The following is a 13866-nucleotide window of genomic DNA, read 5'->3' as shown; positions in this document are numbered from 1 at the left end:
CCAGACCTGCAGAAAGGTTCCTTCTTCTGCCCTCCACATTCTCCCCACCGACTCAATATCTCCTCCCGCAAATAATACACATTTACTGGGCACTGTTCTAAATGTATTGATTCACTTGATGCTCACAACTACCTTATGAGGTAGACACAATAATTATCCTCGTTTTTCAGAAGAAGAAACTGAGGTATACAGAGTTTATGAAACTTGTACAAGGTCACAGAGCTCAGAATTAAAAGAACGGAGATTTGAACCAGACTTTCTCCAGAACCTGAACTTTTAATCATTGTATTATTCTGTCCATACTCACTTATCCCTTCCTCCCCAAGGTGCTAGCCCCAAAAGTTCCCTTTGGATAATAATTTCCACCACTGGTAATGAAAACTTATTGTCTCTGTATACTTGTTTACAATTTCAAACTGGTAGATTATAAATAAAGTCCCACAAGAAGGTATTCAATTGGATCTTTTAAATATAACCAAAAGAAGTAGCCATTTATAAGAAAAGTATTACTGCAGCAGTATCATCCCAGTCATAAAAACATAATATAAAATAGTATATGTAAAATAATTTTTAAAAGGTAGACATATCCAGAAAGATAAGCAAATTATGTTGTACCACCTGAAAGATAGTTTAAAATAATAGTATATTTGGCATTTAGAAGGCTTGAAGGTAATTTGGGGGAATATATAAATTAGTTATTCATTTACCACTATGTTGCCAAGCAAGATTAAAAGAAAGAAATTTCTTATTAGACACTGTCAAACAGAAACCCAATGAATATTTAATAAATTTATTGTCTGAATAATTCAATTAAAATCTAAATCTCCTTTTAATAATGATAGCTACACCAAAAGAATTTAGGCAAATAATACAAGCTCAAGGCAACCAGATTAGATTTTTAAACACATCCACCTTATCACATATAATAGGTATAATGAAATGAGGTGAGTGTCTTTTATCACCTAATTCCTACAGCTTTTTTTTTAATGCTTTTTCTCCAGATGCTCAACTTTCCTACCCACAAAACTATGAGAACATGTATTTAGGCACTGCCTTTTTTTTTTTTTTTTTTTTAAAGTTCTTAGAATATATCTGTGTATCATTGTTGAATTCTCCCTAAGGCAGAACAGGATCCCAGTGAAGATCTTTCTGAAGTGGCTGACAGATTAAGAGCTGGGGTGGGAGCCCTGTCAAATGATTTATTATTGTGGCTAGCCTGTAAAAAGTAAAATAGTAATAACAACCTACCTGAAGCTTTAACTCTGTTCTATACATGATAGATACAAGAATGAATGTCGCAAGAAACCTCAAAGGCTTTCTTTGACATCAGCAGCAAACAGAAACAATTTAGTAGCTAAGGCCTTTGTTTGCTGTTTTGGACACTACAAATAAGCAGTGTCTTGCTCTGTTAATACATCCTATTATCTGTCTCTGAAAAATACAACTGCTAAATTAGTGACATCATGGAAGAGCCATAGAATACAATAGTACAGTGACTGTTCTTGATATTCTGTAATTGATGATGTGGTAGCTTACAGTCACTGGCCAGCGCTGGAGGCTCCAAGTTGTTTATACCTCTACCATCCTGTGTTTTCTCAGGCACTCAGAAATCTTACTACAAACCCTCCAACCACTAGCCTTAATGTGTGTTTTGCTTCCTGCCTGCACATCTCCACTTTGCAACTTACTCCTACTACAGCAATAAAGTCTTAGCTTCATTCAGTTCCTTTCTCTCCCACTCATTCTCACTCTCCCTACTTCTCCCTGCAAGTGGTCCCATGGCATACCATGCATCTAATCCTCTAGAACTGTAAGTAATAAATTATTCTTGTAAAGGCAATTGCCTCTGTGTTTGTCATCTTACCATACCTGATAAAAACAAACCCTGGGTTCATATTAAAATAGTCTAAGCATATTGTTTAAAATGTTCCTATCTATATACTCCATTTCGTTGAATATTTCAAAAACTATCACTAGTTTTTGCATCAATAGTCTTTCTTGTATATATGTATTATATATTCATTCATTTATTTATCAAAATATCCACACAATGCTAGGCCATGCAGGAGAGACAGCCATGGAAGACAAAACCCTTGCCCTTGTGGAATTTATACTCTAGGAATTACAGTGATGAGTGAGGTGAAAGAGCGTATATTTTACTTCATTTGAATCCCTACTTTTCTTCTCAGTGTTTCACCTATACAAACGTTCCATAATATTTGCTGAATAAGAAAATGATTTGGCTAGGCGTGGTAGCTCATATCTATAATCTCAGCACTTTGGGAGGCTGAGATGACAAGATCACTTGAGCCCTGGAGTTTAAGACCATCCTGGGCAATATACTGAGATCTTGTCTCTATGAAAAAAATTTTTTTTCTATAAAAAATAAAAATAAAAGGAAATGATTCATTGCCCTTGTGCATCAGAAGCCATTTTCTCTATCCTTTATTATTGAATAGTTGTTTACAGTTTAGAGACTTTCAATGGGCTTAACTCACTTGTTGAATATCATAAAGTAGATCAATGTTATATGATACAGTAACTCAAGCAGTTGGACGTCACTGAATGAACAACCTTACTCACTAATCACTAATAACGCCTGGAGCCGACATTATTTAACACCTGTCATACATATCACTAAAAAAAAAAAGAAACAAAAATTAAGAACATCTGAAGGAGGAGAAAAACATTATACTTCTCTACCCTTGATTCAATAATTTAGCAAATATTTTCATATTAAAGCAGACTGGATATGTGTGAGATTGGAGGTAGGGGAAGATGAAGGGAATGATTTCAGGGGCATTGATACAATCAAGAACACTGAAAGTTAAATAAGTCATGGAAATTGTTGGCTAAGGCCCTTAAGAGGCCCTAAGGAGGCTGTAAGGCCCTACAGCCCTACGGGGTAGTTACTATCTCAGTGGGAATTTAAACTATGTCCCAGAAATTAGCTCTAAATCTCCAGTCTACATCTTTTTGCAAGTAATTATTAATATTTTGTATTTTAAACATACATAACATAAGGAAGGACAGGAGTCTGGATTTTTTCTCAGTGTCTCACTTTCTTACCTATAGAAGGGAATCAGCTTACCTACTGAAGTGCACATTACTATTGCACACTCAACATTCATCTGTCTCCCTTTTCTGCTTTTTTAACACAGCCCTAATTTCATGCACTTTCCCCAGAGTGTCTGTGGCCTTTAGGAGAGAGTGGCCTTCTCCTTAGCCCTTGGATATAAATTTCAATTGTCCTAATCCCACCATGGAGGCCTTCTCCACCCTCTCCCCACCCCCCAGCAGGCATGAGGGAGAAATCTGCTGGGGGGAAATAGTTTCCTTTGTCTTATAAAGGGGCAGAAGATAAGAGTGCTCCCCTTCATTGTCTCTGAACATTATCTGTAATCTAGAACTGAGGGAATCACTTTAGGACCATAAAGGAGGCCAGACTAGAGAACAACACACTTAAAGATGGCAGAGCCAAAAGAAGGAAGAAACCTGTGTCCTTGACAACATTGTCCAGACACAGGGTAACCAACCCTGGTAATGACTTTATCTCCATGCATCTAGCTATTAGGATTTGTTTTAAAAAGGCGTAAACAATAAGGACATTTAGCAAGGTTCCTGTTACTGCAACCAAAAGCATTTCAACTGATAGGCCTTTTCTCTTTCAATAGTTTCACCCTTACATAGTAGGTTTCTCAATATAACAAGGGGTGTTAGGTTGGATAACTGCCAAAATTTCCTCCCATGCTCAAGCTGCTTAATGTCTATTTTCCTTTTCCACCAATCTAGTCCTTCTGTCATGAATACTGCGGAAGTATGTAATGCCAATTCCAGACTTAGGCTTTAAGAGAATTAGCATCTTTCCTCCTCCTTCACTCTCTTGGAAGCCAGTCACCATGTAAGAAAGCTTAGGCCAAACTCCTGAATGGAGAGAGTCCTTATGGAGAAGAATCAAGTTAGCTCCAGCTAAGAGGCAGCACCAAGACTTCAGCAATGTGAGTGAAGCCATCTTGGACCTTCCACCCCAGTTAAGTGAAGATAGCTGCCTCATAAAGCAGAGACTAGCCATCTCTGCTAAGCCCTGCCTGAATTTCTGGCTACAGAACTGTGAGCAATAAAACATCTGCTGTTTTTAGTCACTAAGTCTAGAAGTGGTTCATTATGAAGCAATTGATAATTTATAAACAAATTAATATTATTTGGTTTTTTGCTTTGTAAAATTACTATAGTCATTTCACAATGATAAAGAATTATTTAGTGAGTCACTAATAGCTTTGAATGTTAATAAATATTTTTCTCAAATATGTGTGTTTTAACAGCCTTGGCTCATAAAAGAGAATTTATTTCTATGTATGTATGTATCGCCTTGCTATTATCCTATGCGCATTTTAAAAAATATAACATTTTTAAAATATGTAACATTTAAACACGTAAAATGTAACCTTTTAAAAATAAATACAAATAAATGGGAAACGATTTGCAACTGAGCTGCTATTCTAACAAGCAAAAAATTGTGACAAATAAAAAAAGTTTTTTAACCCCTTAATTTTTTAAATGGAAAAAGCCACCTCTGAAGAACCATAAATGGTAAATAAACATGAAGGGGGATCATCTTAAGCTTACAAAGCTAAAACATAAGGCATCATCTTTCACCGACTAAATGGCCAAAGAAAAATTTAAACAGTAAGACTTAATACCAGCAAGCTTCCATTGCATGGGAAGACCCTGCGATAGACTCCTGGAGTCAATGGCATCAGTCTCCTTCAACTATGGGGACGTAGGCGTCCCTGGTCACAAGCTGCCTGATTTTGGGCGCTGTCTACAGCAGTAAATTGGGGATGATATAGCCACGCCACAGAGCGGTTGTAAAGACTCCAGTGATACTCACAAGCAAGAGCAATATAAGTGACTGTTCAGCCTGTTCATCCTTGCGTTTACTTTTGTCAGAGATGCCGGAAAATAACTGGAATTACAGAAAAATCTGAATATTTTAATGGAAAATCGGGACAGGGATTCGGAAATGAGTTGACACCAACAATGGTGGGTGGCGGCGGGAGCAGGACAGGGAGGGGACGGCCCAGGCGGGTTGCGGAGCTCTACGGGTGCGCCCGCTCACAAGCACCCCGCCTCCTGGCTCATCCTCGCCTGGGCTTGGAGGTTCCGCCGGACTAGCTGCCGCTGGGAGTAGGCGGTGGAAACAGTAGAGTCCGCGACTCTGATTGGCTACCTGAGACTGAGGGGCGGGGCGGCGGAGGCTCCGGAGGGCGCGAGAGCGGAACACCGAGGCGCGCACTTCCGGTCTTTGTGGCTTGCAGCTAGGGGTCGGCGGCTCGTTCCCTGGCCGCTCCTGGGCTTCGTGGTGAGGGACGCGGGCCCCTAGGAGGAGGGAACGGGGGAGGGAGCGCCGGCCGAACAGTGGAGGAGCCCAGCTCCTTGGCCTGCCCATCCCCAGGTCGCGGCCCCTTGGCCCGCGCGGCGTCTCCAAGGGACTGGGGGACTTAGAGGAGGCCAGCAATCAAACCCCTGCTTTCCAGGGGAAAACGCAGTTCCCCTGACCGCGTGACCTCGCAAATGCTCCGGGTTTAACCGAGGATATAAAAATAGAAGGCTACTTAGTGCAGCTGGACTGGTTAATAAATCACAAATTTGTAGGCTACATATTCTAATTAATCTCTAAAGTTAACCATAGGGTGAGGAATGAATTTTACTCATCTGTCCAGACAAACTCAAGGGGATACACTCCTGTCGATATCTCACCATCCTAAAATCTGGTCAAGTTTGGTCTATGTCACAAAATTTAATACATCAATATTTGTTACCATATTTTGCTTTTGAACATTTTTACTCCTTGGATATTCTCAGCTTTTTCAGAGCTGATGTTGATCATTTTGCTTCTTTTGGGTATGTGATACCTATCATGTTCTTGAACACATAGTAAGCATTTTACAGATACTTCTTGGTTCTTGGTCAATTCCTCAGTAGACTCATTCATTCATAAGCAAAAAACTTAACCTAATGCTCAGTAAGTGCCTCAGTGTTGAAGTAATTCAGTAAACACCAAATGTGATCAAATAGCCAATATTTACATCAACTCATGTTCAGTGTGAACTTAAGAATGTTACTACCTTAAATGAAAATTAACATGACCTGCTTTAGGTAGAAAGTAACTAAAAATAAACGTTGAAAATCAGTATTGCTAAATTCTGCCTAAATATTGTTACCCTTGGAAGTCTGATTCTGAAGCCTGTATTTTATTTAAAAGAGAGTTCTACAAGTTTTATTAATACATACATGTCAAAGATAGATTTTTCTCCTTGATACAATCAGAATCGAAAGATAATTGGAAATTTTCTCACTATGTGACTGATGTTAATGTTGCATTCACAGTCTGGCATCTAAAATAGTTATGTCTAACATTAATGGTAGGAATTCTTCATAATGGGAGACACTGATTGAGGTTAATGATTTTTAGTTTGTCATCTCATTATTGTTTTAGTGATAGCCCCAAATCTGCTCCCTTTCAATATATTACTAAAGTTACTCATCTTTGTTATTGCAAGTTCTTAGAGATTTTTGTTATTGCCGTAATTTAACTGCTTTTATATTCTTCAGGAAAGAAGTGATCACTCACACTCCTCAAGCACAGAACCCAGGTGTACTGAGATTATTGCTAAGCTCTTTCAGCCAAGAATGGCTGTGGAATCTGGAGTGATTTCAACCCTGATACCTCAGGATCCTCAGGAACAAGAACTAATACTAGTGAAAGTAGAAGATAACTTTTCCTGGGATGAGAAATTTAAGCAAAATGGGAGCACTCAATCCTGCCAAGAATTGTTTCGTCAGCAATTCAGAAAGTTTTGCTACCAGGAGACACCTGGGCCCCGGGAGGCTCTGAGCAGGCTCCAGGAGCTTTGCTATCAGTGGCTAATGCCAGAGTTGCACACAAAGGAGCAGATCTTAGAACTGCTGGTACTAGAGCAGTTCCTGAGCATTCTGCCTGAGGAGCTGCAGATCTGGGTTCAGCAACATAATCCAAAAAGCGGCGAGGAAGCTGTGACCCTGTTGGAGGATTTGGAGAAGGAGTTTGATGACCCAGGGCAGCAGGTGGGAACAGAGAAAAGTGATGTATTGAGGGAAAGGGAAGTTACAGCCTGGAGCGTGTAATGGTATCATGCAGTAGGATAAAAAATTTACGTCTCTACTGAACCCTAACCTGAAGTGACTAATAGAGCCATACCTGTCTATACCCTTGAATGGTCTTTTTCCCCTGTCCTTCCTCCCTGTAGATGTCCTCACTGACCTCTTTGAGATTTTTACTAAGCAAGCTTCCCTAGGAATTTTCTCACAAAACTAACCATATTTTACTGATTTCAGGTCCCAGCTAGTCCACAGGGACCAGCAGTGCCATGGAAGGATTTAACATGTCTCAGAGCATCCCAAGAATCAACAAACATCCACCTCCAGCCTTTACAGACACAGCTGAAATCCTGGAAACCGTGCCTTTCCCCTAAAAGTGGTGAGGAATAGGAAGTCATCTGGAAACCCTTGACACTTAGGCAGCTGTTTTTGAGAATACAGAATTAATTGCACTTGACAAACTTGCCACATGTGAGCATCACCTTTATTATTCTAAACCAGAGGTGCTCACTTTAGCAGCTTGGTATTCAGCACCCTTCATGAATTGCTGTCAGCCCTCTTATGACACTTTCCCTGTTATTTATTCACTTATTTCATTATTTTATAACTTTATAAAATGTTAATACATGTCTGGTGCTGTGGTAGGCCCTGGGTCTCTGTCTTAAAGAGGTTTCAGGTCTGGGTGGTGATGGGCAAGTAAAAAGGCAATTGCAATGTAGTGTAGTAAATTATAGAATAACAGTAGGCACTGGGTACTGTTGGAGTGCATCTAAAGGCACCTAACCGAGTCTTAGAGGATCAAGGAACACTTCCTGAAGGAAGAAAATCTAAGCTAAGACTTGAAGAGTAGGAGAAAGCCTATGAGTAAATATGTGGGAGGAGGAGTAACCCAAGTAAAGGCCATACCATCCCAAAGGTGGGAGAATACAACCCATTCTGGAAATTGCAGGTAGTTAAATTTGACTTGAATGGAGAATTGACAGGGGAAAAATGGTAAGAGAAGAACCAGAGAGGAAAATAGGATCCAGGTCCCCGCTTTATGTCGTGCCAATTTGTATAGTTTCTTAAGTGCAGTGGGGTGCACTTGAAGGATTTTGGACAAGAGAGTGACATAGTTTGATTTGTAGTTTAGTTTGATTTGTAGTTTAGAACTTAGCTGCAAATGAAGAATCATGTAAGGAAGGCAAGAGTGTAGTCCTATTAGAGACTGCTGTAATCCAAGTGACCACAGTGTATTCAATCAATATGTGTTATGGTGAGGGGTGGAGAACATAAAAGCTGACTCCTGTTCATCAGCATTTGTTTTTATTTTTTTTTTATTTTTTGAGGCAGAGTCTCACTCTGTCACAAGACACCAGGCTGGAGTGCAGTGGCACGATCTCAGCTCGCTGCAACCTCTGCCTCCTGGGTTCAAGCAATTCTCTTGCCTCAGCCTCCTGAGTAGCTGGGACTACAGGCATGTGCCACCACGCCCAGCTAATTTTTGTATCTTTAGTAGAGACGGGGTTTCACCATGTTGGCCAGGATGGTCTCGATCTCTTGACCTCGTGATCCACCCACCTTGGCCTCCCAAAGTGCTGGGATTATAGTGCGCCCAGCCTCATCAGCATTTAAATTGCATTGCAACATCTGGTAATTGTTAAAACTAGAGTGTGATGGAGAGGAATTAAGGATGATACTGAGGTTTCAGTCTTGAACAGTCTGGTTAATGGTAGTGCTGTTCATGTAAATGAGAAAACATAAGGAAAAACAAATACATCTGATGATGTGTTTAGATTGGTACATTTTGTTGCTTGTTAAATATTCAAAAGTAAAATGCCCAATTAGCATAAGACTCTAGAGCTTAATAAAATAGGGGTAAAATTGGGGATTTGGGCAGACATTAGTCAGACAATAGCTTACAATATAAGTTGTAATGGAAGCCAAGGGTAGAGAGTTTGTAGAATAAGGTTACCTGAGAGCCCAAAACAGAAGCTGGAGAAACGCTTGTGTTTGAGTGATTCACCCTAGAATCTAAAAATGAACAGCCACAGAAATCAGGCTAATAGCACTGGAAGAGAATGTCTCTAGAAGGAAGGTGTGATCCTTAGTGTCAGTGCTACAGAGAGATTAAGTAATAATCCAGAAAGTACCCATTGGATTGAAGAGCTATGAAGTTAGTGACCTTGATGACAGTAGTATCAGTGAAAGTAGGGGACGGGGACACAGTAAGGCAGAAACCAGATTGTAGAATGGGGATTCTTTCGCTTGAAAGGCTGCAGACAACTCTTTCAAGAAACCACTATGAATGAGAGTGAGTGAGGTTGCTTAAGAGAGATATGTAGGCAAGAAGGTTGATTTTAAAAGGTGAGAGACACTTAAGCTTCTTTAAAAGCTGATGAACAGGAGTCAGTTGAGAAAAGGGTTGTAAATAGTAGAAAAATATTACAGGTAATTGATCAATTGATGTCTCAAAAGAGGCAGGAAAGGATGAAATTCAAAGTGTAGATATAAACTATTATTAGATAAGAAGAGAGACCCTCTTTTGGCCAACTGAATAAAAAAAGATACTGGAGGACAGTGACATCTTTGTAGGTAGAAGCGTCTGTTTTCTCTCATGTAGAAAGTATTGAGAGTGACTAGAGAAAGGTAATATCTATTTTTTTGCTATTTATTGTTTCAGATTGTGAGAACAATGAAACAGCAACAAAGGAGGTCATCTCAGAAGAATCACAGGGACTCCCTCAGGAACCTTCATTTGGAGGAATTAGTGAGCATGAAAACAATTTAGAGTGGAAGCAAGGAAGTGCTTCAGGGGAGAAACTAAGATCCCCTTCCCAAGGGGGCAGTTTTAGTCAAGTGATCTTCACAAACACATCTCTAGGAAAGAGAGACCTTTATGATGAGGCTGAAAGATGCTTGATTCTAACTACAAACTCTATAATGTGTCAGAAAGTTCCTCCCGAAGAGAGACCTTATAGATGTGATGTATGTGGGCACAGCTTCAAGCAGCATTCCTCTCTAACACAACATCAGAGAATCCATACTGGAGAAAAGCCCTATAAATGTAACCAATGTGGGAAGGCATTTAGTTTGAGGTCCTATCTTATTATTCATCAGAGAATTCATAGTGGTGAGAAAGCATATGAATGTAGTGAATGTGGGAAAGCTTTCAATCAGAGCTCAGCCCTCATTCGACATCGGAAAATCCATACTGGTGAGAAAGCTTGTAAATGTAATGAGTGTGGCAAAGCATTCAGTCAAAGTTCCTATCTCATTATTCATCAAAGAATTCACACTGGTGAGAAACCTTATGAGTGTAATGAGTGTGGGAAAACCTTTAGCCAGAGTTCAAAACTCATTAGACATCAGCGAATTCACACAGGAGAGAGACCCTATGAATGTAATGAATGTGGAAAAGCTTTCAGGCAGAGCTCAGAGCTGATTACTCATCAGAGAATACATAGTGGAGAGAAACCCTATGAATGTAATGAATGTGGAAAAGCCTTCAGTTTGAGCTCAAACCTTATCAGACATCAGAGAATTCATAGTGGAGAGGAACCTTATCAGTGTAATGAATGTGGTAAAACCTTCAAAAGGAGCTCAGCCCTCGTTCAGCATCAGAGAATTCATTCTGGGGATGAAACTTATATATGTAATGAATGTGGGAAGGCTTTCAGGCACAGATCTGTCCTTATACGCCATCAGAGAGTCCACACTATAAAGTAATTTGTGAATACTGTAAATAGTGTAAATACTTCAGTCAAATTTTTATGTTTGTTAGTCAAAAGAGTTTACTTTAGAGCTAAATGCCATAAAGGTTATAAAATACTAGGTCTTGAGTCTAGCTTGCTTTGTGCAGCATTTCCCAGTGCTAAAATGTTCCTTGAAAGCTTTTCCTGTGACTAATCGGAAGACAGAAAAATCATTACTTTCTGCTCTTTTCTTATCGTTAGGAATACTCAGGAAATATGAAAAATGGGAATGTAACATTGAAACCTCATTTTCTGTGAAAATGTCATGAGAAGGATATGGCAACCCAAGCTCTGTCACTGCATCTGATTGTTAGTGTACCATCTTAGGGGGCTGATGTGGACGGTGTGAGGCACTTAGTCTCAGAACTAAAAAAAAAAAAAAAAAAAAAAAAATTACTGACCCAATAACGAATAGTGACAAAGCAGCAAGAAAAGTGGGGAAATGGCTTCATCAATGATTTGTTGAGCCCCAGGCAGGCCAGGAATTAGATAGGCATGAGAAAGAATATAAATTAATTTACCCAAAGGTTATTTTTGAGTAGCTAGTTTACGCCAGGGACTAGAAATACAGTGGAAAACAAGACCGTAATCTCTAGAGTCTAATGGGCAAGGCAGCCAAACAGGCAGTGACAGTGGAATGGTCGTTGCCATGTGACCTTAAGGAGCACCTGACTCAGCCTTGGATAAGGAAAAGGGGGAAACGGCCTGAAGGATGAGAAGGAGTTAGCCAAGGTGGTAGGCCAGGGATGAAGCTTCCCAGTAAAGAACAGCCAAAGGCCAGAAACAAAAGTGTGGAGCATTCCTTGAGCTCCTGTTGTAGTGACGTCTTGTCTGTCAGAGAAGTCTGGGTCTGGCCAGACTCTTAAGTGTGCCAATAGAGAACTTCCTGTTAACAAACAAAACCTGGAGCCCTTGGACCACAGGGTAGTCAAGAGCTTTGTCTTGGTTTATGTGACCCCAGAGAAAGGGCAACTATGTGGTTTCCTTTCCCAATTTGTAGGCTAGCCTAGAACTTCCATGAGGGTAGTGGTGGGAATGAAGAAGGGAAAGAGCCCAGCCTATACCTCAAGAGTCTGTTAGTGTTAAGACTCCCTCTCCCAGGCTTAAGATTCTTCTTTGATTCTAAAGACAATATCAGATTTCTTCTAATTCCAAGGCTCTGGATCAGAAGCTGCCATATCATTTGTTTCTGGGCCTGTATCCCCACAAATCCTAGTATATTCCCTTGGGCTTTGATGCTCAAAAAATATTTGTCAGTTGCTGGGTCTGTGACATTCTTTAGGTACCTCGTACATGTTCAGTTTTGTCTTATGTCACCAGTATTTCATACCTTTTGCAAATTTTATTAGTGCTAAAAGGAAGTGACAACTGAAACTAATGTTCACAGTCAGTCGAGACTTCCCATTTCTGGGGGGACTAGCAGGAAAAGAATATTTAGACTGATGCTGAGTGCAAGATGGAATATTGTACATGTTAACCAGCAACACAAAGACTTATTCAGAAGACCTAATAGGTTGGAGGAATAACACACCTCACCAAAAACAAACCTGTATGGAAATCTAGAATCCTGTGCATAGAAAAAGAATTTTCATAAGGATAAAAAGAAGCAAAGAGAAGTAATGCTGTTATTGGGGTATACATCAGTGGACATGTGCTGACCAGTAAGAACAGCAGGAGGCCTAAAGGCCCAAGTTTGGGGAGAGAATATGGAAAAAAATGGATGGCATCATTTGGAAAAGATTTAAGATATTAAAATACATGGTAAGAGCTACTCAACTCTTATTTTCCTCCTTTTCCACAAAGACCCGAACAAACTGAAAAGGTAGGACATTAAGTAGGGGAATTGTATGTTGCAAAAGGGAAATACTCTTTATGCAAGAAAGCTCTTCTGTATGTCAGTAAGAAATGTAATAAGCCAAGCACAAGAGGCTCACAAGTATAATCCCAGCACTTTGGGAGGCCAAGGCTGGAGGATTGCTTGAGACCAGGAGTTCAAGACCAGCCAGGGCAGCATAGCAAGAACCCCATCGCTACAAAAAATAAAATCTGCCAGGTATGGTGATGCATGCCTGTAGTCCCAACTACTTGGGAGGCTGCGGTGAGAGGTTTACTTGAGCCCTGGATGTCAAGGGTGCAGTGAGTTGAGATCACACCACTGCACTCCAGCATGGGAGACAGAGCAAGACCCTGTCTCCAAACCAAAAAAAGGAAAAAAAGAAATGTAATAGATACTTGCTAAGGGCTTTGTATACACTTATTAATGTTACTTCTCATCACAGTACATAGGTAGCAGATGAGGAAATGAAGGCTAAAGGTCATATATCTATAAAGTGGGGAAGTCAGAATTTGAACTCAGAACCTGACTGTGGAGCCACTTCAGTATACTGTCTCCCCATAAGTTCCAGTAGAAAAAAAATGCTACTTAAAAGTAGGAAAATCACAAAATAAGTGCCAATGAACAATACATAAATGTTCAACCTCACTACAGTTAAAATGTATATTAAAGCAAGAGGTAAGATGATACTTTTCTTTATAAAACTGACAGGGATTCAGGGACATTGGGACTCTAATGCTGTTGGTAAGACATGAATACATACTGTCTCTGGCAATCAATACCAGAAGCCTTAAGCATTGCCTTTTCACTTTGTACCTGGAGATGTATATTTCAGAAACCATCATGAATGTATGCAAAATCCTAAAAGCTGTTAAAACTGATTTCAACAGGCTGGGTGCAGTGGCTCACGCCTGTAATCCCAGCACTTTTGGGAAGCCAAGGCAGGTGGATCACCTGAGGTCAGGAGTTTGAGACCAGCCTGACCAATATGGTGAAACTCTGTCTCTACTAAAAATACAAAAAAATTAGCCGGGCGTGGTGACATGTGCCTGTAGTCCCAGCTACTCGGGAGACTGAGACGAGAATTGCTTGAATCCAGGCAGTGGAGGTTGCAGTAAGCCGAGATTGTACCACTGTACTCCAGCCTGGGTAACAGAG

General features: G+C 40.1%; 1 protein-coding gene across 2 annotated transcripts; it reads left to right on the top strand.

The window, feature by feature from the left end:
* Positions 1–5255: 5255 nt before the first annotated feature.
* LOC116528182 (zinc finger protein 397) lies at positions 5256–13067 on the top strand. Of its 2 annotated transcripts, none has more exons than XM_032245324.1 (4): positions 5256–5362; positions 6616–7107; positions 7378–7519; positions 9803–13067. In XM_032245324.1, the coding sequence occupies exons 2-4, from the start codon at positions 6694–6696 to the stop codon at positions 10846–10848; spliced, it is 1602 nt and encodes a 533-aa protein (XP_032101215.1). In that variant the 5' UTR covers positions 5256–5362; positions 6616–6693; the 3' UTR covers positions 10849–13067. The 2 variants fall into 2 exon arrangements, with proteins under 2 accessions (XP_032101215.1, XP_032101216.1); XM_032245325.1 differs by having other exon boundaries at positions 5306–5937.
* Positions 13068–13866: the final 799 nt, after the last annotated feature.

The sequence above is a fragment of the Sapajus apella genome, unplaced genomic scaffold (genome assembly GCF_009761245.1).
Source record: "Sapajus apella isolate SASKATOON/1434 unplaced genomic scaffold, GSC_monkey_1.0 scaffold57, whole genome shotgun sequence".
Classification (NCBI taxonomy): Eukaryota; Metazoa; Chordata; class Mammalia; order Primates; family Cebidae; genus Sapajus; species Sapajus apella.
The sequence above is the reverse complement of the archived record's forward strand: the minus strand, read 5'-3'. Positions and strand labels throughout refer to the sequence as shown.